Source organism: Cricetulus griseus, chromosome 4, assembly GCF_003668045.3.
Source record: "Cricetulus griseus strain 17A/GY chromosome 4, alternate assembly CriGri-PICRH-1.0, whole genome shotgun sequence".
Lineage (NCBI taxonomy): Eukaryota > Metazoa > Chordata > Mammalia > Rodentia > Cricetidae > Cricetulus > Cricetulus griseus.
In genome coordinates this window covers 9,469,469-9,494,095 of record NC_048597.1, presented here as the reverse complement: position 1 = coordinate 9,494,095, position 24,627 = coordinate 9,469,469, and the positions used below count along the sequence as shown (strand labels likewise).

Sequence of the window (24,627 nt, the reverse complement as noted above, 5' to 3'; positions counted from 1 at the left end):
AAAGGATGAATTGCTTCCCTTTCCATAGTGAGCAGATACCTTCTATAAACTGAAAGCAATTGTTTTTAAATTCAGCCCCAAATGACTGTATTTATTAACAGATTGCTCAGGACAGCAAGTACTATAGCTAGTGATACTCAGCACTCATCCCTGGGAATAAGTGGAGGAAATGGGGACAAACAGAGGCTCAAACTTGTTATGAAAAACAAAATCCACTTGTTTATTGTTATTTAGAAAGCACACATAGCAATATATTGGGGGGAAGAGAAAATGCAAAATAAGTGTGCATACAAATTCATCTGAAAAGAATCAGTTTCACTTCTGAACAATATCTATGTGAGCTTTAAAAATTGTGCATTTCTTCTGCCTCTATCCACAATTGGAGTTATGGATAAAGATATGTGGAAACACGTCTCTTACTCCTCAGAAAGCCTTCCTCCACATATGAGTAGTGGGCATGGCCTTCTTCTTAGATGGTTCCTACAGGTATGTTCTTGGATCATGCCACAGTCTCTTTTCTCTGAGTCCGTCTCTGATGACAAGTAAGGATACTTGTGAAGGAAGATTTGCCCTTAGTTCTTGACTTTTTCTTTAATTTTTTCTGATTCTTGAGTGAGATTCCCAGCTCTTCCATGATGGCATTGAAAGAGAGACACTAGAGAGTACAAAATAAGGGTGTCAGTGTCCTGGCATCCACAAGCAGCCTGCATTGACTTGCATCTCTTGCCAACCATTTGATGGACATAAGTTACTGTTTTTAAGGCACGTCCATAAATAATGGCCAACTCCCATCATCTCCCCCTCCACCCACTGGCCATCTGCCCTTTATACTTAAGGAAACTGAGGCAGAAAGCTAGCTTAGCAGACTATACTTTATACACAAACACACCAGTATAGACTTTCCCAGTTGAGAAAACAATATAAAACAAAACAAGACAAAATAAAACAATACCCGCCCCCCCAAAAAAAACTCAAGGCTCTCAAATTGACAACTTACCTTTGCTGAGACAGCAAAATAGAGTTAAATTAAGGCATTTCCCCCACTGAGATGATCCAAACATTGATAGGGTTATCAAGGCATACGACACTTCAGTAATGCTATAGAAAATGAACAAACCTTCTCTACACCAAGGCTTTCTTTTTTGCTCCCATGAAACCTTACTTTGTTCCTAAAATAAAATCTAAGTCTTGATGACTTTCCTTTCTGATAAAAAAAAAGAAAAAAAACAATTTTAAATTGTATATTTTCTCCCAAAAAAACCAGAGATTCTGGTGGCAGCAATGATGCAGCTGGGGTTGAAATGGAAAATAATGGCATTGAACTGCACAGCAAAAATCATGGTACCACACAAAGGGAGATGGAGGGGGGCAGAACAATGTTATGCATATGCAGAAAAAAATGGGTAGATACGCATCTCCATCACAATACGCTGCGTCTATTTGCATGCACACTATATCAACAGCCGAGGCAACATAATTTGCTGTCATTTCTTTTATCCAAGATGAGCTATTTGGACACATTTCTGCCTTCAGGAATCTACAGCTTTACTTTTTCATGAGGTTACCATGAAAATGTTCTCCAGCGAGATAAGGCAGCCCGGGAGGACAAAAACTGCCGGATCCACTTATATGACGTATCTGAAACTGTCCAACTTGCAGGAACACAAAGCAGAGTGCTCACAGCACAGCCAGGGGCTGGCGAGGGGAAATGGGACAGTCACTGCCATTCGCTGGATGGAAAGGAGAATGAGACATTTCCAAAGACCTGCTTTTCTGACTTCAGCGTGATAATTTAAATGGGGGGGGGGGGAAGGCAAGAGGAAGGAAAATGAGGAGTGTCAACGATTTTACAAACATGATTATGTAAGGACTTTATTCCATACATTAAGTAGATGATCATGAATTATTATTGGGGATACCTAGTCAAAACAAAAAGGAAGTGCTGTCTAATTCCACTTATAAGGACGGCTAGCTCTAAGTGACTTCACTGGAAATCATCTATGTTTAGATTTTATTTTTAATCATTGTAAGAGTTTTGTGAACTTTTCCTCATGAAAACGTTCCACAAAATTAGAGTCTGGGTTTTATTTTAACTCTCATGGGTTTAAATTTAACTATTCATGCTGTTTTGAATTCAAACAGTAAAAACAAACTGAAAAAAATTGTAGCTTCCATGAGCAAAACGGAGAAGAAAGTGTTGGTCGAATGCTCCCTTTTCTATTTTGTGTAGAGAAGTGGCAATAGATTTTCATCTCAACTTTCAGTTATGGTTTTCTTTAAAAGACCATCCTCTTCCCAATTTCAGAATGCCTTAAAATACAAAAGTGTTTATTTTCTGATCAACCCTAAGTGCTCATTCTCTGATTTCAGTATGAGACTGAACAAATCTCATTTTATAAGAGATACTGGTCCCTTTGTCCTGAGTAACAAACTTTTTGACTCTCATTTTGTCTCTGAATGTCAAAAAGAAAATGGCAAGGTGTTGGGGCTGACCTTTCTGTTTCCAAATTTTTGATGTAGCCATAAGAAAAGATGACCTTTAAGGTCCCCTTCGGCTTGAGCACAAATAGACGATAGGCCCTCTCATCCACAAGAAACGAGCCAGCGAAGGTCACTGCTCAGCCCAGAGTGGCATGCCAAGCTGCATGAGAAGGGCTCATTAGCTTCCCAGCCTTGTGTAATCTCAGAATCTGCCTTAGCTTCTTATTCTGTTTCTGGGTTTGGGATTTTAGGAACTTTCCCCTATTAGTAGTGTCATGGAAACATTATTTTTTTTTAAGTGATGGTTTAGATCTACTTTTGACAGAAAGTCTTAAGCATTTCCGCTAACTTTCTCTAGTGGCGATGTGACTGTAGTCAGAGAGTCCTAGGAGTTGTTTTCCACCACATTGTGGAGTGGAGATGCTGCCACAGCCCTGGCCCCAGGCTTCTTTATTGCTGGTGGGTGACGCTTACATTTTTAACATAGCTCTGCATTGCCATGACTTACAGTTTGTACTTGGCCACTAGCATCAGGGTGCTGGAGTTGAAACTTAGTTATACTGGCAAGATATTTCCCCTTTTACTCAATTTCCTTGTTTATGAAATGGCACTAAGGTGGAGTCTTTCCCACAGTTATGATGAAAACTCAGTGAGCTGGTGTGTGTGTGTGTGTGTGTGTGTGTGTGTGTGTGTGTGTGTGAGAGAGAGAGAGAGAGAGAGAGAGAGAGAGAGAGAGAGAGAGAGAGAGAGAGAGAGAATAACACAATGCCTGCCACATTGTGAATAGGTATCTCTCAATACCATTGTATCACCTCAGTGAAGATATTTCAGCTCTGGCAGTCACTGACTGGTTCAATTCCTTCTGGTTGTCTAGACCATGTTTTAGTTAAAATAGATCTGTGCATAGTTAAACCAGAACATGTCGTATTTGTGATCACTCTTCCTTCCTAATTCGTACCATGTCTTGGTGCTCACACAGGAGCTCTGTGAAACTGTTGAAGGAGGAAGATATGCTTAGACACCAGACAGGCACGAAGGCTGAGTACAGTCAAGACACAGGATGACAGATTTCTATGATGGGGAAGTAGATGGGTAGGAAAATCAATTTTTAAATGAATTTGTAACAGAATTATGTCATCATTTGTGCTATTCTTGTCAGTGTTCAAAGATAAAGTGAGGTGTGTGTGTGTGTGTGTGTGTGTGTGTGTGTGTGTGTGTGTGTGTGTGTGTGTGTGTGTGTGTGTGAGACTTCTCTTTTAGAGGAAAGGAAACAAGGAAACAGCACCAAATTATTCTAGCTGAGACTCAAATAGTTTATCTTAAGCTGCAGCTCTACTGGTTTTTTTTAAGGGAGAATGATGTGCTTGGGGATTTGATTTCCCAAGTGCATTCCTCATTCTTGCTTCTCCTGCTTCAAGCGTTTCTCCCTTTTCCCCTTTCCTTCTCTTTTCTGCCTTATCTAATTTCTCTTACCTTTCCTTTTGGAGAATTTCTTTTTATAGTTGCTGACTTCATGGTGCCTCCTTTAGATTAGCCCTAGATGTTTGATTTCATGGTGCTAGTGTGAGCCTGAATGTAAATATATAGTCTTTCCCTATTCCTCCAATCATCTTTTTGTGGTTGTTGTCTGGAAGGGGTGAGAATTAGTGGTCTGGCTGTACCTCATTGGTAGAGCACTAGCATGAAGCTGGAGGCTCAATACCCAGCACTGTAGGAAACAAATCATTTTTTAGATGTTCATGTTGTCTTGCTTCTCAAATAAACTATGTGAGAAAACTCAAACAAAAAAAATGGTCTAGAAAAGACATTCCCCACAATGTGTCAAGGAAAGTTCCGTCAGCATTAGAATGAGCTGTGAGGTTACAGTATTTTAGACCCCTTTAGGACCCAATTGCTTTCTTTCTTTCTTTCTTTCTTTCTTTCTTTCTTTCTTTCTTTCTTTCTTTCCTTCTTTCTTTCTTTCTTTTTTCTGAGTAACAGCCCTGGCTGTTCTGGAACTCTTTTTGCAGACTAAGCTGGTTTCAAACTCACAGAAATCCACCTGCTTCTGCCTCCAAAGTGCTGGAATTAAAGTGGTGGGCTTTCTTGAATGGACTTCATATCAATTGACATATGTTGTTAGTATCATCAGCTTGGCTTCTTATAAACTTAGCATCTACCCATTTAGATGTTTTGTCATTTGTACATTTAGAAAAATGTTTAGGAAAACTATTTTGATGATTACAATTTTATGATTCTTCCCCAATAACTTAGATTTCCTGTAGCCAGGAATCTAAGAAGTCTAATCTAAGAAGTACAGTGACCTTTTATGTTGGTATAGTTTTTTCCATCAATTCAAATACATAAAGTGCTCTGTGACATTGACATCATCAATAAATGTTCATGTTAAACATTGATAAGAAAGATACTATTAATATTGTCATTTTATAAATGTGAAATCATTCACTGTATTTGTTGACTTCCTATAATTTGAAAGCAAACTATGATTTGAAATTTCTTTGGAAATACCATTTTCAGTAAAATTTGAGATATTAAAGTCATAAACTTCTGCTTAAATAAATAAATAAATAAATAAATAAATAAATAAATAAATAAACCACAATGGAATTATTGTTAATAGTAGTAGCTTTGACACAGTGTGGTCAAATTACTGCCTTGCTCTATGGAGTCAAAGTATTAGTGGGTTATTTTTTAAAATGAGAAAGTCTGAGCAATATGACCTTAGCACACTTTTTTATCTTGATGTCTTCTGGCAAGTGATCATAGGATGTTTAAGATGGTATGGTCTTAAAGACAGAAAACCTTTAAAAGAACTGGAGCGGAACAACAGAGAGCACACCTGTCCCATCACTAGGCTTTGGGAAGACTGGCTGCCTATTTACCAAGGCTTCATTTTGTCAGAGGACCACTGCAGAGCAGAGAACAAACTTGAACTCTTCCCACATCCACCATGTAGCAAAGGAGGGCAGGCAAGGGTCATTCTTGGAGTAGTTATGCATGCACTGTCTTTATGTAAAGTTCTAGAGTTCTATAACAACTTGGGTACCATGTTCCTTGATGTTATTCTTTTTCTGAGTTCATTCAGATCCCATGGGTTCCCTTTTTATGCATCTATCCTTGCATCAGGTAGGCTGACTGTAGCTCATATTATTAGTTTCCAGAACAATGGTAATATATTGACTTGTGTCTGGAATCTGGCGAGGGAGCTGATTCTCATCAATATTGAAAATGCTGGGGTTGAGGAAATATAAGCCCTGAAAAGCCATTTCATAGCTTTGCCTCTGACCCTTACTCTGTCTCTGAACCCAGAGATCCTCTCTGTCAGGACCATTTCTCTGTACCTCTGATGGTGCTCTGAACAGGCCCCTCATAGGTAATTAATTTACAGCTCTGGTCTTTTCTTCCTATGGCATGCACACTTAATCTTTGTGTTCTTCTTACTTCTGTAACTTCACAGTTCATCACCTTTAGGTCCTTCCCTTTCTCTGTTTTCATTCCTCCCACCCCCACTCTTTTTAGGACCTGGAACCAGTATCATCATATTCTCAGATCCTAGATTTAAGGTTATCCATCTGCAGAAATCCATTCCCTAAAATTCCCAGTTTTTCTGTCCAGGCTATCAAGCTGTAAACGTGAACCTATGGTGCGTAGAGGACTACCAACAACCCTCGAGGCACAATGACCTTCTTTCTGGTTTATCTTTATTTAAAAGTTGGCATTAGAAACCTATTTTGCCATCATAATAAATACACCGTGGGACAACATTCTTAATCCAAGAGGAATTTAACTTTAAGGAAATTATGCACATGGGTTACCTGCCAGGGTAATGAAACCCATAAACCAGGTAGTAGGGGCAAGTAACTTCACTCTGTTTTAACACTAGGGGTGATTTCATGGGGGTCATTGAGAACTCGGACAATGGAGGCAACCCAGAGGCAATGCAGCATTTTGATATTAATTTATGTGTTTCTTACCCATTTTTATGGCTCTCAATCATTTTTTCCAACTTTTAAAGTTGTAAAGAGAATTTTGGAAGCATTGTCCTAGAGTTGGGGGTGCTAGGTATATACAGAGAGAATTTGGATCACTACATTTTAAAATACACTTTGTGGAACTGTTAGAAGACACTCTAGTCTTTGAATCTATTAGTGTGTTTGTAACAATGGGAAAAAAAAAACTAAATGCTCTGAGTTGTAGAAGTTAGACATTAGAGATACAGTACCAAGCTTTGAGGACACAGCACATAGGTAGGACAGAGAATGGTTCATGAAGGTACAGTTGTTTTGTGTCTGCTTTCAACCAGGGGGTGAGAGAAGCTAGAACTAGGTACTGGGAATAATTGGGAAGGAGCCCCTTACCTTTCACTACCAACCATGCTTGAGTCAAATACCCATGGGCACTCAGAAGGGCACTATGGGGCAAATAGAACTTTTCTAGCCCCAGGCAGGACACAAAAGCTACTGATGAGTGTAGTGCAAAGGACACAGAATGACCTACTTCAGCCCTATAACTGGAAGCAAAGAAATTTTCTGCAGTGGGAATGAGTTTCATGCAGACTTGGTATGCACACGTCAGCAACTCTCTTCACTTGAAAGAGGGATGTGGACTTTCGTTCCAATATAAGCTATTAATAGTAACTCTCTTGTCTCTGGAATCAGTGTCAGATGCCAGTGTAGCTAATTCCTCACCCCTTTGGCTTCTCTGTGGCTCTACAACTGAATGAGATGATGGTCTTATAGTGATTGTCTCATGAGGAGGGCTTGTTTTATTTTCTACTGTTTTTCTTTATTTTTTTCTGCTTTTTTTTTTAAAAGATAAGGTAGGGCCATAAAAATAAATTTCCCAAAGCTTTTTTCTCCTCAACAGAATGGCTGGCTGGCTCTACCATTGATCTGTAAGTAGGTTTTGATTGCTCACAATGCTTATTCATGGTGTCTTCAATTTTTAATTACCAACTTATGTCTACTGTAGTGAATATGCATTTTCTGAAGTCATAAACTAACTTGTTAAAAATTTGTGTTCTTAAAAATGTGATTCCATAAAAACAAACAAACAAGCAAACAAAAAACCAAAACCCAAACAACTCAGCTATATTCACTATGGGATCTTGTCAGATCAAGAAAATCCACTATTGGTTGGGAATGCTTTCTTTGGGTTAATGGATCAGCTAACTTAGGCCTCTCTTTTTATCCCTCCACCCCTCAACTTTGCTTTCTGAAGGCCATCTGCAACTAGGAGAGGAGTCTAGAGGGCTTGGGAAGCACTGTTCTCTGAGAACTATCTGTCTCTGGCTTTCACTGGTTTGAGGTCTATCAGTTCATGGACACCAAGCAACCTCTGCTGGGTCACCTGAGATATCCATTGTTTCAATGGTCACTAAAGGGTGTGTGCACTGTTTGTCTTTTCACTTAACCTAATTCATTCTACCTGCTATGATTCTCTAAACTTTTCTACTAGTCTTTTGTTTTTCTGAGAGAAGGCATTTTTTTTTAATGTTGTTTTTTGGTATGTGTTTGAGAAAGACTTTTTGAAGGCCTCCATACACACATTACCTGCATACTGTTTTTGGGCCATTCTGAGACAGATGGAATATTTCTCTACAAATCTTACCACTTCCTGGGCTATCCCTAGTGAAGCCAATGAAGGAATTTCTTTTCACCGTTCCCTTAGACCTCTTTTGAGATTTACATTTTCTTGTCCTGTCCTGAGTTGGGAGTGGACTCTGGAATGGTTTTCAGAAATTCAAGTAGCATCTAAGCATCTGTAGTTTCTCATGAGTGCTCTCTTTTAAGTGGTGAAAATTGGGTAGATAGGAAAATAGCATTGTCTAGATTCCTCCAGGCTCTAGGTTTGGGTTCCTGCTACTTATAAACCGTTTGAATTGGAACAATTGATTTACTAAATGAATCCTCTGGATCCTGCAGTTAAAAGTTATGTCTTCTAAGAGCTCTGCAGTGTCACAAATTTGAAAAGTCAACTTGGTCTGACACCTCTCTAACTGATAAAGCAAATATAGGAGGGTAAGATAGTGCAAACAAATGAATGCTGCCTGTTTTGACTATATTTCCCATTCTTAGGTATGCTCTGGCCTCATCATGCACCAAGTCCTGTTTATTTCTCCTTTGCCAAGTTGTGTGCAGTCAGTTCTATGCTTCCAAGAACTTTCTGTTAATGCCTTCTTGTTGCTCTCTCTCTCTCTCTCTCTCTCTCTCTCTGTTGATTTAATAAGTAGGTTCATCCAAGTTGGGAAAGATCCCACTTTTGCAATAATCATGGTTTGGAATAATTTGCATATGCTTGACAGTGTGGGCAACCCCTCACACCTTGATGCTGTGTTGGTTGATTGGATTAGTTTCTCTATCCATGGGAGGTCTTTCTTTGAAGTACTGGCAGGGCATTGCAATCCTGCTTATCATGTTAAAAATATAATGTGTTAAACAGACACACACAGGCATCTTAAAACACACACACACACACACACACACACACACACACACACACACACACACACACACACACAATTTGATTTTATTTCCTTTCTGCTTTCTAGTATATTTAAAAGCCATTGTGGTGATATGGTAACCACAAATTCCATCTTTCTAAAGTTGAGCAAACAGGTGGAGGAAGCAAATTCATTTGCTCAGAATCACATGGACATTTAGCAGGAGCATGGAGGACAGAATTATTTTAATTTTCAAGACTCCTGTTTATTGTGTCACAAAGAACTTTTAGAGTTGGGCTTTTAAGACTGCATTATTTGTACTTAAGGGCAGGCATTTCTACATGAATATTAAATGTCTCCTCATTTCTCTGATAATAATGCTTGGGTTTCTAGGCAAAGGCAGTCTTCCCATAAATACAAAAAATAACAGGCTTCTGCATCATTTGTTAAATAAATTAATCAGACTGAAGAGAAAAAATGAAGCTGCAGATACTTCTAATAGCATGGAAAGGTGTCAGGCTTGGTAAAAATCCTTATGGACAGGAGTATCTTAGTCCCTGTGCTTGTGAAAGACTCATATATTGGATCAGGGAAGACTTCTGTTATTAGGTAGTTCAGGTGGTTAGTTGAATTTGGCCTGACATTAATGAAGTTCAAGCTTGGCAAGGTGTTAAACTATGCAGTTGTGCAACTGTGGTATTGACTTGCTTTCCCCAGAATGCTCCAATAATTTTAAATAGAAACTTTCTGAAACCATAAGGAAGGCCCTTCTTGTCATGTTACCAGTTTCTATGGAAGGAATTTTGGAAGCTAAAATGATTTTAATTTCTGTGCATCTGAACATAAAATTCCATGGATGTGAGAAGAACTGTGAGATGGTTCCTCCATGGGAGCTGCAATGTAGGCAGCCTGCAGGGCTCTCTCTCTCTCTCTCTCTCTCTCTCTCTCTCTCTCTCTCTCTCTCTGCAAGGGGTTGATTAAAGATGCTATTTTCAACAGCTAGGGGACAGAAAACAGCACAGAAAGAGGGCATCCTTTCCTCTGCTTTTGCATGTTGTTCAGGCTTTCTAGATAACAGGCCTTGTAGGGTAAGTACCATGAACTTGGGAATTACTTGGAATTCATTGTGGTATTGCATGATAGCTTACAAAGAGTATAATATAATGGTTGTCAAATATAGTGAGGATTTTTGGAAATGATTTTCCTTGGATAAGTTTATAATCATAAAAATTCAGTTTATGTTCATATTTCTTATGTAGCTTTGCTGAAAAAATGTTAAAATTTAATTTATGATTTTAGTCTATAACAGCAAAATACCATATGAAGCTTTATTTTGTTTTCCTCTTTGGATTAGGTGACTGACAGATTTATGAAGAAACAAATTAACATAATGTTGTTATTATTGTTGAAGCCTTTGTTCAATCTTTCAATACCTTTCTTCCTGACTTGAAGTAGTATTTTAAAAGTAAAACCCACAACCTGCTACTGTTTTTATAACAATTCACAATTGTTACTGATTTATACCAATTCATCTAACTTGACAAAACTGTTATGTTCAAGGTAGTTTATATAAAAAGAAAAACATCTGTGCCAAGTGCTTTAAAATGATGCCGCTATATTCAGGATTATTGCCAAATAATTCATGTAAGAAAAATTATTTTAAAAGTTCCCTAGCATTCAAGATAGCCAAAGACTCATGTGTATGACCTAATTTTGTAAAAAATTGATAAATACAAGCTAACTTTAATGGAAACTAATGCATACAACTAATTTTAAATATACTTTTCCAGGCTTTCTTAAGCATGCAAGATTCCTGACTGTGTCCACCAAAGTGAACATATGGAGCCCAAGTGTAGAAACTGCAAGTCACTCTGCCAGATGCTTGTGATTTACACTAAAGTCTCTGACCTAATGATGTAAATACAGCCTGATGGCTTTTGTTCTAAATTTCACTTGAAATGCAATGGACCCTGCAGAGGTCAATGTGGTTTTTGCAGTTATTTCCATGGCAACAAGAACTGATTGTCTGAAGGATGGCTAAAAGAAGAGAAGAATAGAAAAGCCTTCAAAGAGCCAAAGTAGCAACAAACTTGATAATTTTGGACAGGGATAGCTCTATGTCTTACCAATAAATGAAGAGATTATCAATTGAATATCATGAAGTTTCTGTCTTAAAGATGTGCAGGTTCTTCGTGGAGCCTCCACATAAAGGCTCCATTGAATATCAGATGCTAAATATTTAATCTCTCTCTCTTACAATTGGTGGCTCTAAAGACACACGGGGGTGGGCCTAGGTCCTATCCCAAAGGATATGATAGACTCTGATGACCCCCTGTGGAAGGCCTCACCATCCAGGGGGAGCAGATAGGATGTGATAGGTAGGGTTTTAGTTGGCGGGTGGTGGTAGGGGAGGAAGGGAGGGAGAAGAGAACTGGGATTGTCTTGTAAAATAATCTTGTTTCTAATTTAAATAAAAAATCTGAAAAAAAAACCAATTGGTGGTTCTATTTTTAGTCTTAGTCAATTTAAAAAAAAACCAATGATTTATTTGGTCCAATTGCATCCATAAACTAGTGCTTAGGTTACTGAATCTTAAACTCTTCTTGACTGTTAGTATCAACTGAACATCTCAAACAATTGCAATTGCCTTGCACTAACTTCTGAAGTAGACTGTCTGGAGAGAGGGCTCAGAGCTCCTACTGCATAGTCCTCATATATTACTTACTCAGGCCCTTCTCTAGAGTATAGAGACTTTGCCATTCATTTTTTAACATGTGTGCAGGGAAAACTGGATAGAGTTTGTATCTCTACATTCATAATCCTGTTGTCTGAATCTGGGTTTGTTTTGAGGTGCTGAATTTATTTTCTTATTGCTCATGTGACCAGAGAAAGATTTGATTTTTCTATAGGATGCAATATTTGTTGACCAGTATTTATTGTCAAGACTTTATTATTGCTTTTATTTTCTCTGCCATGATATGACTTCATTTAATTCTCCTGGAATACATAGTAGTAACATCATCTCTATTCTATAGATAAGGAAATTGAAGCTTAAAGAAGTTGAAACTTGACTCCAAATGATGATTCATTGTTGAATGGCTTATAAACCGCACACAGTGTAGGTGTCTTTCACATCATCATAGGTATTGATATCATTGAAACTATCATGTCATTGATATCAATCACATATCATTGATATTACCATACACGTGTTCCCTAGAGAATCATCTGGGTGACACTGGTCTTGCCAAGTGCTTTACAGAAAAGACACTATGACCTAAGAGCTTGAAGGATACTGAATGGGTTGGAAATTCTCTATCCATGACAACCTATGAAATGCATTAAGATAGGGAATGTAGAGTGTGGTTCCCTCTGGGTTATTTAATAATAAAAACTTCATTGAGGAAGCACTATCCAGTGACACCAATTTTGAAAAATACTCTAAAGCAACCTCGTATCCTAGAAATTATTTCCTAGTGATAGATGTTAGAAAACTGAAGCTAAGAAATACTTACTGAGTGACCTACAGTGATTCTACACATGGCTGTACTTGAACCTGTTTGGCTAATTTATAAATTAATTAACTTTATAAATGAATTTTAATGTCATGACTGAAGGTTCAGGACTCTAATATCTATTATTTCTGATACTAAAGCTGAATTAAAATTGCTGAAAGGGTAAAATGTAATGTTGTATGGAAAAACATTTTGGAACAAAATACTGTGTAAATATCAGAATTAGGCAGCATACAGTCTAAAACAATACCAAAATAGCATACCGTTTATTTATTTATTTATTTATTTATTTGTTTGTTTGTTTATTATGTTGTTTTGAGATGGGGGGGGTCTCATGCAGTCTAGGCATCCCTGAAACTCAGTATGTAGTAAATTGAATTTGTAATCCTAATCATAGTTTTATGTTTGATTGGGACTGGGAAGTACCACACAGGGCTTCATGCATGGTAGGCAAGCATGATGTCAGCCAATCTATATCCCAAGCCTCCTAATGTTAACTTCTGAAGGAAATTACTTCTTTAGTAATCAGACTTTTAAAGGATGATCTGTTTGGAAAGATGAGTTTTGCTAATATTGCCAGTCTGAGTTTTCCTAGTCATCAACCACTCAGAAACTTTTGTAGCCCCTTTGTTATATCAAATAGTTCTTGTAGATCCTGAATGAACTAGTCATGAAACTAAGTCACGAGCCTGTATCCTTCCTGGTATCAGATTCTATTGCATCTGGAAATATAAATTCTGATGAGTGACACACAGTAGACCTTTTCTACTTTCTTAACAGTAAATAAGTAGTAGCTTAATTTTTTTTAGATATTTTCATAAGAGCTCATTTATTCAAAGAATGAGGCTGAGGAACAATCAATGCAGGAGTCAAATTTTCTGACCATGTTTTACTGAGAAAATATAAAGTTGATTAGAAAGAGTTGTGACTAAAATCCTGGAACCCATTTAAAGCTAAGCAAGAAGGTCATGCAAAACTACCCACATGCTGAACAGCTCCTTCTCTGCAACACATTCCTGGGGGTCACTTGATATGATAAGAGGTAATCTCCTGGTGGAGAACAAAGCCCAACTATCCCATATTGAGAGGAGATGAAAGACAGTTCAATCCCCCAACTCCCTGCAAAGGGGAAATGAACCCAGAGATAACAGCAGATATTCCCTGTCACACCAAATCAAACATGCCATTGGCTTCTATGTCATCATGCTGAGTTAGTGTGTGGCTTATTCCCAGTGCTTGGAATGCAGGTAGAAAATAAATCTGCAGAGATTTGTAAACTAATGCATAGGGACATTCTCTCTGGTATCTATTTTCTCCATCTTGCCCTTCTCCACTGCACACTTGGAATTAATTAATCATGGTGGTGGCTCCAGGGAAATGAGTGTGAATTTGGCAAGGCTCAGAAAAGATGGCTTCCAGAAGAACTACTCTGTCTTAGGTGAGAAGGAAGCACGATGGCGTTGTGTGAGAAGATGGTCATTGCTTCAAAAAGTGGGTGTGGGTGAGCTGCAAACAGAAGCCGCCATGAATTAGTTCAAAATTTCGGACTCTGCTTGGCTCTTCAAAGAAATGCATACAGCTTGAAAGCAGACCTGGTCCTTAGTGGCTCTACACCTACAGGCAACTGCTAACTGCTGTTTGAAAGCCTGATGGTGCTGAGTTTCTGTCCAGAAATCACTTTCGACTGTGCCTCATATCCCTGAGGGAGTCTAAAATTAGGCAAATCTGCTTTGCATTCAAGTTCAACCATTATTTCAGAGATGGTTTCTGAATTTTTAAGACATGACATGAGGTTTTGGGTAAAGAATACATTTAAAATCTTGTGACCAATTTAATGAAAAAGTGACAGTGTTATAGAATTCCTTGAATACTGATTGAGAAGACAACAAGGAAGTTTGAAATATAGAGGTCTAGAGAACACAGGAGACAGGGAGAGGGGAAGAGGAGGGGGAAAGTTCACAAAGGTAAAAAGGAGAGCACAAAATTAGCATTCCCATGCCCCACCCTGTAGTGTCTCCATGGTTGTTTATGAAGAAAGAGCCATTTATTTTTAATGCATAAAGAAAACACAGAGATGATATTTTTGGACAGAATAGTTTCCTGTATACACATGCATCCAGGACTCTACATTCCCTTAAAGCCTGCAATAGTACATAGTACACGCGTCTTCCGGAGGCTGGGTGGGGGCCTGGAGTAGTGGATATACATTTGGCTAATATAGAGAGAAAGGGCATGATGGCTACTGCTGCCTACTAGATACAGGCTCCAGCAACACTCATCACAAACACTTCTACCGGGAACACCTTTGGGAAAACTCAGTTATACAGTATGGACTGAGGACTGTGTCCGAATCCCCTTTTCCTCTCGTAATAATTTGCCACATTCTACGTCTGTAGATAAAGTAGTCCCGGAAGTGGAGTTGGTCGGATGGGTTTGTTTACACTGCAGTCCATAAAAGAAACAAAAGGCCTTGCATGCAAAAAAGAAATGGAAGAAATGAAGAGAGTGAATAAATAAAAAGCAGGAATGAATGTTTAAATGAAAAATTAACTAAAATGAAGCAGCAGTTATGAAGCAGCACATTAATGCATAATATATACAAGCTTTTACTTTTCAAATTAGTAGCATAACACAAGACACCTCAAGAGCAAATTCAAAGTTAAAACAGACCAGTCCATTCTACCTGTTAATTCAAGACAGTTTTCTAGAATGTGGTCCAGGAAAAGGGCACTCCTAGTCTCATAATTGCTTTTTGATTCTGGGAAGGGTTTCCATAAAGAAACAAGGGGATACTGACGCCTCCCTAGTGTTGGGCACTCAAAATATGGTTTTCACATAAAGAAAGTGGTAGTATCTGGTTATTAATCAACACCAGCCATAAAAAATTCAGGACTCTGTGCAAAATGAATATGTGAAGCCTTATCTTGAAAATTATTAAGAATTTCATAATGTTGGTAGTAGAGCATTAAGTTGGCTGTTTTGCTAAGAGCTCTTAGCTTTGAGATTCTAATGGCATCTTTAAATTAAACTAGTGGATTAATATTTTTACAATGTCCTGGAGCTCTGTATTTTATTTATTGTAGTGAGGAATTATCTTAAATCACAGGCATTTGTGGTCCCCCCAAAGGATCTGAGTTCCAGGTGTGGATGCCTTTAAAAATAAAATAGATAAGAATGGCTTAACTATTGAAATTGCCTATCATCTTATATGCAATTTTGAAAAAATAAAGTGTCAAATGTATTTTATTGTCATTTTGTGTTGTTTATCATGTTCATAGGAAAATTGTATGAATTATCTTTCCACACATTATATCTTGATGTAAGTAAATGCCCAATTTAAAAATACTGCTTTGTATTTTGATAGAAATTATTTTGCAAATGTGCTCAGAATCTATACCAAAGGGCTGGTAACATTTCTCATAAGTGTCTTCTGTAATTTTGGATTTGTGCCTCTCTTGCTCTTTCTATAGTTTCTATCTCAAGAGCAAATAACTGTTGAAGAAATTAACTGAGTTTTGAATTTCTGCACTGTCATTCCAAATAGTGCTAATTAGATTTAGTGTACGAGACTCTCACTTCTTCTCATTAATAAATGATAGAGCTGCCATGCCAGCGGCACCTGGCAGGGATTCAGTGCTCTTTGCTCTAACTCAGAAATGGCTCTTCTGGGCATCTAATTCAATAGACTGTGACAAAAAGGGAAAGCATCCTCCAAATTATCCTCCCACATAAGGCAGCAAGTTGAAAATAAAAACTATCCAGTCTTAGAAAGAGAGGACTCACCTGCTCGATGTCATTGTTCTTCCGTGATTTGTATATAAATTCTCCAATGGCTACAAACACAGAAAGGACGAGTCCCGCAGCCAGAACAATGAAGATGCCCCCAATATTTTCCACTCCCAGAGCACTGGCTTCTTTGCTGTCTTCTTCAGGACAACCATTTCCCCGCCACCATTTCTCTTTCATCATGTGCAGCTTCCCCTCTTCTTGTAGTTGAAGGATTGCAATGGTAATTTTATCCCGGTATGGAGAGCCTGAAAGTTGGGGGTGTTTTAGATGTTGGTCATCAATGGGATAAGAAGATATTAAGACATTTCACTATCTTAGTGATAAATATCCCAGGGTTGTGAAACCCTGAGGCACTATTAGCCAACATTGGCAATTTCCAACATCTTGAAGACTTCTAACTAGTTAGAAGGAGAGGTGCCGTGTCGAGGTTCTCTCTGGTCCAGGGTGCTTCTCATTCTAAATAAAGAAACATTAAATAGGAATTCTACCACATTTCAGCTTCTGCTGAGTTCTTCACCAAATCTTTTCCCATGTCCAGGGATTTGTTGTTTTGACTCTACCTTTTCTGGCCTCTTGGGGGTCGCTTATTGTGGCCAAGTTTGGCCATTCTTCCTTCTATTCCTCCGTCTTTCTTAGAGTTCAGCTATCACCACATTTCTGGCCAAGGGGAGCTAAACATGATGGATGACTTTTCTAGTCTTGTGTCCTAGATCTTGCCAGCATGCTCTGCTTGCTCTCTTTCCCCAAATACACTGCAATAATGAAATACTTTCAAGTCATCAGTGTCGGAGGAGCTACAGAGTAGAAGGAACTTGGGTTCTAGGGCAGCTGCATGAAGCAGGTCCTTTCTCCTAGCCCAGACTGAGCTATGACAATCACAGAATGCTTACTGTGCAAAACATTGAAAATTTTCAGACGTTGTTTGCAGCAGTTCACCGATAATGACTGATGTTCCAATTAAGATAAAGTACATTCTGAATAATTCTGAGGTTCTATACTATTCTGTGGCAGGAACATGGTAATATTTATGGTCTGTCTTCTGGTAATTCCATTGAAACTTTAATTGTGAAGGGTTGGAAAGTGCCGAAGTGTATACATTAGGACATAGTATCTTAATTCTTAATTCCTATGTTAATCAAAGCAAAAGAGATAAAACAAGATTCCTTTACTCATTTATTTCCTTGGATGGCAACATTTTTAACATATTTCTTCTCCTCAGTAGAGGGAAGCTCCCTTTGCTTACAAAATTTAAAGGCATTCCTGGTGGAGGCAAATTGAAAAGTCAGGCTTCTTAAAGACAAGGGGAAAATCTTAGGAATAATAAAGTCAAGACCATTTGTTAAATAGGTTTAAAATAATTTAAAATCTGAAGGTATGATTAAGAACCAAGAATCCAAGTCAGTTCTCCTCATTTCTTACGTCTCAGCACTATTTCTGTGTCCCCACAGATGGCTTATGTCCTATGCCCCAGCTAACGTTCAATAAACTCAGGGTCAATTTCCTTATAAGACTGAAAAAAAAAATTGTCAACACTCACAATCTACTTTAAAAGAGGAGTGCAATGCTTTAGAGGGAGACTATAGCTTGTTAATTCATAGTATGGATTTTGGGGTAAGAAAATGGATTTTGAAAAAAAAACCAAATAAGAGGTATCAGCCTTTGACTTAAACTTTCTCAGAACAATGGGTAGAGGCAAAATTAGGAGCATTAATATCCCTAGAGTGCAGAAGGAAATGAGAGAACCTGGAGTATTCTGCTTTAAGGTACATGGAAGTGCTTTGACGAGCGTGAGAGCAATACTCCAGGCCATGGCTGCACAGTAGTCAGAGTGATATACGCAGTGGGTGCACAATAAATGCTTGCTGCCATTCTCCTCCTGCCTTCAGGCTGCACAAGACCCAACACATTACAGACAGATGGAGATCCAATCTCTGCTTAATGCTGGTCTCTAAGGAGGGTAATTTCCAGTCTTCTAGTAACCTGTTTAAATCTTAACTGCTCTCATTCTCTTGAAGTCTGATTTTAAATCCCTCAGGAAGCACATTTCTAGAGCTTCTGTCCTGAGAGTCTCTAACCAGCAGTTTTCAATTTTAGCTTGTGACTGAGCCAGCTTTGCCAATCTTCTCTTATGGTAGAGATGTCAGAGCCTCTGGGGAACGGAGGGCAAGACTAGACACAGCAGAGACCTTTCCACGTCGGCATATCTTTTAGCTTCAATCTTTGTTACTGTTCAAGTGGTCTGGTTGACATCAGAAGTGACTTCTTGCAAATAATTTGAGAAAAAAGAATGTATGTGTACACATGGATCCTCCTGAATAGCAACTGATGTTCTTCAAAGAGTAAATCCATCATAAAAGAAACATTGCTCAAATGTTTCTAGCAGCTGTAATCCCCATGGATGAGTTCACTCTGAAGCCCACCATCTGTTCCAATTATTCCCTCATTGTTTTTGCTTTAAAAGCATGACAGGTTTATCACCACTATGAAAAATTTCCTGGAGTATATTTCTTTTCATCTATGAAGGGGAGATGGAGGCTCTTTTAACATTAGCATGCGTTATAGGTAAAGTTGGCAAAAGAAAGACTAAACGAATCTGTTGAGGCCTCTCTGTGTAATAGATACCATAGTATGTCAATCTAGACAGAACCCTGTAAGTAAAGAGGTGGTTTTTTTGTTTTTTTTTTTAAGATAGGATCAGTAATTGTCCCCTGAACATAGATAGACACCTTTTCTGTCTATTTCTGTTACTGTCACAGAATTGATAGCATATGGGTATGTGGTCCTTCTAGGCAAGAGAGTCCTGAGGAAGCACAGTGCTATTGAACTGAACAAATAGAAATATCTGGGGGGTGGGTTTAGGTAGTTATTCTTTGACTCTAGTTTATTGTGTGACAAAAGTTTAAAATTTATTTTCTGTCCCTTTCTTTGGACAGATATGACATTGTTTTCTCATTTATTGAGATGGAAAAAGAGTCTTCTATCTCCAGAATTAATTTTCATCTATGTAGAATTAATTTCCTTATATTCTAACATAACTTAAGTCACAAAAGTAGGTACGTGCAGATATTACAGAAAATAATTCATGAAGAATAACTAGGAAAATATGGTCTTTACAATGCTCATGGTAAAAATAAAATCACACAAATCTTAAACAGTTACATTGTGGTAAGATCTAAAAAATAGTAGTTGAAAATTTATTAGATTAAGTATCTGAGGTTCCTCGATTTAAACCATACCTTATTTTTTATAGATATTTCTCTTCCTTGTTAGTCTGCTAAAGACATAGGAAAATATGTTCTTTACAATGCTCATGGTAAAAATAAAATCACACAAATCTTAAAAAGTTACATTGTGGTAAGATCTAAAAAATAGTAGTTGAAAATTTATTAGATTAAGCATCTGAGATTCCACGATTTTAACCATGCCTTATTTTTATAGACATTTCTCTTCCTTGTTAGTCTGCTAAAGACAATTGCACACTTCCCAGTATGTTGAATACATGTAATCAACATTGCCCAACTTAGCCTTGGCCAATGCCTTGCCTCTCTTACCTATCGGGGTCCCCACTCCATAACCTTTGGAGTCTATGAGGCCCCCAATCTGAGTGAGGTTGCAGTTCCTCTGAGTCACATACTCAATGCTGGTGGACTCCATCAGCAGGGCGTAGTCAGTGGTGAGCACTCTTTGGATCCCCTCATCATTGTTTTTAACCAGTGCACTCTGTTCTCGACTGCTCATAAAAGCCCACATTTTCTCATAGGTGGATATCTTTGATTTCTGTAGAGAGAAAAAAAAAGCACACCCACAAGCAGAAGAGTGCTGAGAAAAAAAATGGCCTACAGCCATTCACCATCCTCATGGGTCAAATGATAAAGGGGAATCATTTCCTGTAGGTGAGAAACTGAACTGATGACAATAAGACTTCCATCTAACAGGTAACCAAGAAGAGCAAAATTCACTACAGAAGAATGTTGCAGAGGTTTCTTGTCTAATCAAGTCCCGCTGCCCTTCTCAGCCCCAAATAAGCACACAGAGACATATATTAATTTATAAACTGTTGGCCGATGGCTTGGGCTTCTTATTGGCTAGCTCTGTCTAAATTATTAACCCATTTCTATTAATCTACGTATTTCCATGTGGTCTTATCTTACTGGAGAAGGGTACAGATCTGTTACTCCTTTGGCTGCCTATATTGCATCTGTTTCATACCTTTCTCTGCCTACCTTTCCCAGAATTCTCCTCATCTCCTAGTCTCACCTATCTCCATGCCTCTGTTGGCCACAGTATTTTATATATCAACCAATAAGAGAAACATATACACAGGACAGCCCCCATCAGGAGAGAACATGAAGATACTTAGATAACCATGGAAGAAAAGGAGACCTTGTGAGATGGCAGTCATGGCTCAAGGCCCTCGTCTTGATTTTGGTTAGGGAAGAAGGAGCATGAATGTCAACAATAGTGCTTGCTAATGAACTGTTGACATTTGAGAACAATACTCTTCACAGTCCACTTGGGCAAAGCTGAGGATCTCTCCTTCCAGGTCTCTGCTCCCTTACTCTACTTCCCCTCCATCACTGGACTTCAATGGTTGCTTTGTTGTTTCCAGGTATGGAAGCTCCAGAGCCTGGCCAGCACTAATTTGCTAGAGATAGCCTGGGATATGTCGCTAGTGTTCTCTCCTTTGTTTGTGAAAGAAGTACATCTGTGGCTAAATTTTCTGCAAAATGCTCTTTTGTAGTTAATATTCAAATCAGAAGGATCTCCTTACATTTTACGTATATAATTTCTCATTGCAATCATATTTTAGATAACAAGGTCTACATATTTTATTTTAAAGTGTTCTATGATTTTCATGTCTTTTACTCAGCTTATTTTTAGTAGAATCAATAATAGACTATACATATGATATATTATATATGCCTCTATATATAGACACCATTACCTCATTATCTTCTTTTCTTTGTTTAAATATACTGCCTGCATTTCCATATTGCTTAGATATGAATTTCCATTCTTTTGAATAGTGATCTATGATTAGGCATTTTACATTTCTACTCTGTAATTTCCATAATGTTTCAAGTTTTTCCCCTGAATTTGTCTTCATTTGCATCAGTACACCCTTCCATTTATTTCAAAGATCAATTTCATCGTGGGAATTACTGATGTTTTCAGGCTAAAGCTGGTTCTGACTCATGCAGACACCTCAGCAGGGGTAGGGCTTATCATCCTAGGAGTGTGAAGAAGGTAGTCTCCTTGGCAAGGGCAGGGTGTGGCATCCACCCTAGGTGTGTAGAGAAGGTGGATTCCTTGGTAAGGGTAGGGCTTATCATCCTAGGAGTGTGAAGAAGGTAGTCTCCTTGGCAAGGGCAGGGTGTGGCATCCATCCTAGGTGTGTAGAGAGGCGGACTCCTTGGCACGGGCGGGGCTTATCATCCTCTGTGTGCAGAGCTTACAACAGGACCTGGGGCTGGAGACGCAGAATGAAGTAGCTCAGGAATCAGAGCTCTAGTAGCTTGCTCGTGCCCAAATGTTCTGGGAATTTACTTGGTTCCTAAGTCTATTTAAGACTCGGGTTCACAGAATAGGCCCCATGAGTTGGGGGTGGGGAGACACTTTGGATTGGATTGCTAGGCATTTGAAGAGACCCATGAGAAAGATCTTAAGAGACAGATAACAATTGAACACACATACCTCATACATACGATGTTTTAGGGGACCCATTTTGTCATGATGAAGCCCCCAGGACTTACTCCACCACCCCAGGAGATCTAAAAATTGGAGCTCATGTCTCTACTACAAAGGGGTAAGCCGGGTGCCTGGCCGATGCGTCATGTGTTGTGTGGTTTCAGCTTTAAAGAGTCTGATAGGTCTAAATTTTCAGCGAGGAGAAGAGCTATTTATGCAAAAGCAGGGAGGTCACTCTGTCTTTTTTTTTTTTTTTCTGCAGCAAATATACGGCTGGGAAAATTATTTCTTCATCAGGAAACTACCTTAAGCAGAAAACATTTTCTTTGAAGTATGAAAATTTAAAGTTATCTGAGACTTTAGACATAGGTTCATTTAAACTATCACTTTTATAGATGAGGAACTTGTAGTACAGGGTGTTTGGAGACTTCAGAAAATGATAGTGAAAGTTAACATCAGAACTAATCCTAGTCTCCAGGAACCCTAACACCTTATTCAGTGTTCCTTCCCCTGCTCCATGGGGAAGGTTGACTCGGGAAGGGTAGATGTCAACATTACCAAAGTTGTTTTGACTATGAGTTTCATCTTATTTGATCTCCAGGCAAAAAACACAGCATTTTTAAAGGACTGGCATCCTCTGTATGCCTTTTGGCTAGTTAGTCTTATGTTGTTGGTACAGCATAGAAATCAGCTTCCATGGTAGAAATTTCACAGAACATTTAGTTTTTCATTATTTTAAATTTTATTAAACTGAAATGTCTTCTTTCTCCGCAGAGGAAGGGAACAAAATATAAATTGCCTTTTATCCATACTAAATGGGCAGCATGAGGAGGCCTTCAAGTCATACAGTCACTTGGAGATAGTGGATCTTCCGTTATTGTATATCTACCAAGAGAAATTTGCTGAGAAGTTTCGCTTATGGATTCTCCAGGTCCATGGCTCTGGACCCCCTTCCCTCCAGATCAGGCCCTTTGTATTACAGGTCCTGGGAAAAGTGCCACCAGAGGTCACAATTGGTAGGCAGATAAGCCACTTCTGAGGGTTCCTGCTTAGCCCCTGAGTTCTATACAACATAATGCTATACTCAGGAAGGTTTATTTTTTATTTGTCATCCCCTAAAATAGCATTTTCAGAGTAAATTTGGTGAATGCTTTTTCACAATTTTCTTAGTTTTCAAGATGAAAATCTTAATACTGCTTAAAACTGAGTATGCTTTGCCAAAACTTATTGTAAAGGTTAAAAGGCCAAACGAAGTGTTGGAATGAGAAGCCTGGGTGTTCTTCCTCTTCACAGTCTGCCCCAGTCCAAGTCAGCCTTCTAAATCACTTGATAATACTCGGAATATTAAAGCATGGGGACAGTGATCACCTCTCATTTCACTGAATATGTCAAAAGCCAATTTGAACTCCCATATTCTTAGATGACACAGGCTTAGATAAATTCCTTGGCATGGTTTAGCCTGATTGTACATCTGTGTTTGTGCTGATAAACACGGGTGACAGATAATAAGCAGTTCTCATCAGGCGTCTGTTAGAAGGCAGAGTCACTGTGACAATGGTGATGATTGCTTATTTCTGACTTTGCACTTGCAATGCATGCAGGCTGCATGCTCACTGGGTGGTGACTTACAGTGTGTACATGGACAGTAAAAAGCTGTGGAGAACAGTGACAACAATGAGCACTGACAATGTTTACTGTGCAACGTGCCCAGCTCCGGGCATGTTATATGCACTCATTCATTTAATGAGAGAGGTACCGTTAGGATGTCTGCTCTACAGATGTAGAAAGAGAATATCGCACCGAGAAGTTATGAAGTCAGGGTTTCATTCCAGGACTCCTGTTCCAGAGTCTTAATTAAAGGGAATTAATTATTTGTTTGAATACAAGATCCACTAAGCTCATAGTCAGGTGAGTATTTCAGCAGACCTAGCTCATGTTCTAAAGAAATCACCTAAATGTTTGTAAGCAGCATTCTGCTGTAGGAGGGATGCCACAATCTTGCACTTAGCATATGATGTATGGAGAGTGTTTAATGACTTTCAGCAGATTGCATTCATTTAGACACAAATCCAATGTCTCAAGATGCGCAGCAGTTGGAATCTGGAAGGAAATGTGCACATTGTTTGTACTTTTCCTTGCCTTTTGTATCATTTTGTTTTCTCTATAGTTCTGTTTTCATGACAGGAAGTGAAATGGTGAGAGCTCAGCAGTATAGGATGCTTTTAAGATTGATAGAACCTCCATTTTTGTAGAAATAGCTTTCTGATGTTTCATTTCTATTGAGATGAGCATTTTTCTACTGAGACAAGCACTGCTTATCACAGTATTTCTCCAACCAAGTTATAGGGCACCCACAAGGAAAACAGGTGATCCCATTATTTAATAAAATTGATTTCTGTAAAATCCTGCTTTGGACCACAGTATTTGAAGGTCTTATATTCACACATGTTTACACACGTTTCCTTTTAGTTGTTTTCATAATCCTAAACATGATGTTGAGGTTTTCTTTTTGACTTTGTGTCAAAAGTGACCTTGTAAATGTGCTATGTGCTATGCAGAGCAAATCAGTGATCAAAATAATTCTGCATTAAGTCTTTGCAGTAGACTATTTAGAAATACTAATCTTAAAAAATACCCTTAAATCTCAACAAAAGATATCTACAACGCAGAGTCCAAGCTTATGAAGCTGACATACAGAGGAGAATACTTGTC

At 38.5% G+C, this 24,627-nt stretch overlaps 1 protein-coding gene across 8 annotated transcripts in view; it reads right to left on the bottom strand.

Moving 5' to 3' along the window:
- Positions 1-499: 499 nt before the first annotated feature.
- The window catches only part of Grik1 (glutamate ionotropic receptor kainate type subunit 1), a 366,206-nt gene continuing 342,078 nt past the window's right edge, over positions 500-24,627 (bottom strand). For 4 of the 8 annotated variants that reach the window (XM_035444249.1, XM_027413237.2, XM_035444252.1 and 1 more), the window contains 3 exons: positions 19,779-20,004; positions 16,222-16,472; positions 500-655 (listed from right to left, as the gene is read on the bottom strand). In XM_035444249.1, coding sequence (XP_035300140.1) covers positions 500-655; positions 16,222-16,472; positions 19,779-20,004 — 633 coding nt within the window. Of the gene's footprint in view, positions 656-1,117; positions 1,205-14,757; positions 14,908-16,221; positions 16,473-19,778; positions 20,005-24,627 lie in introns of those variants that run through there. The other 4 variants (XM_035444247.1, XM_035444248.1, XM_035444250.1 and 1 more) reach the window with 2 other exon arrangements.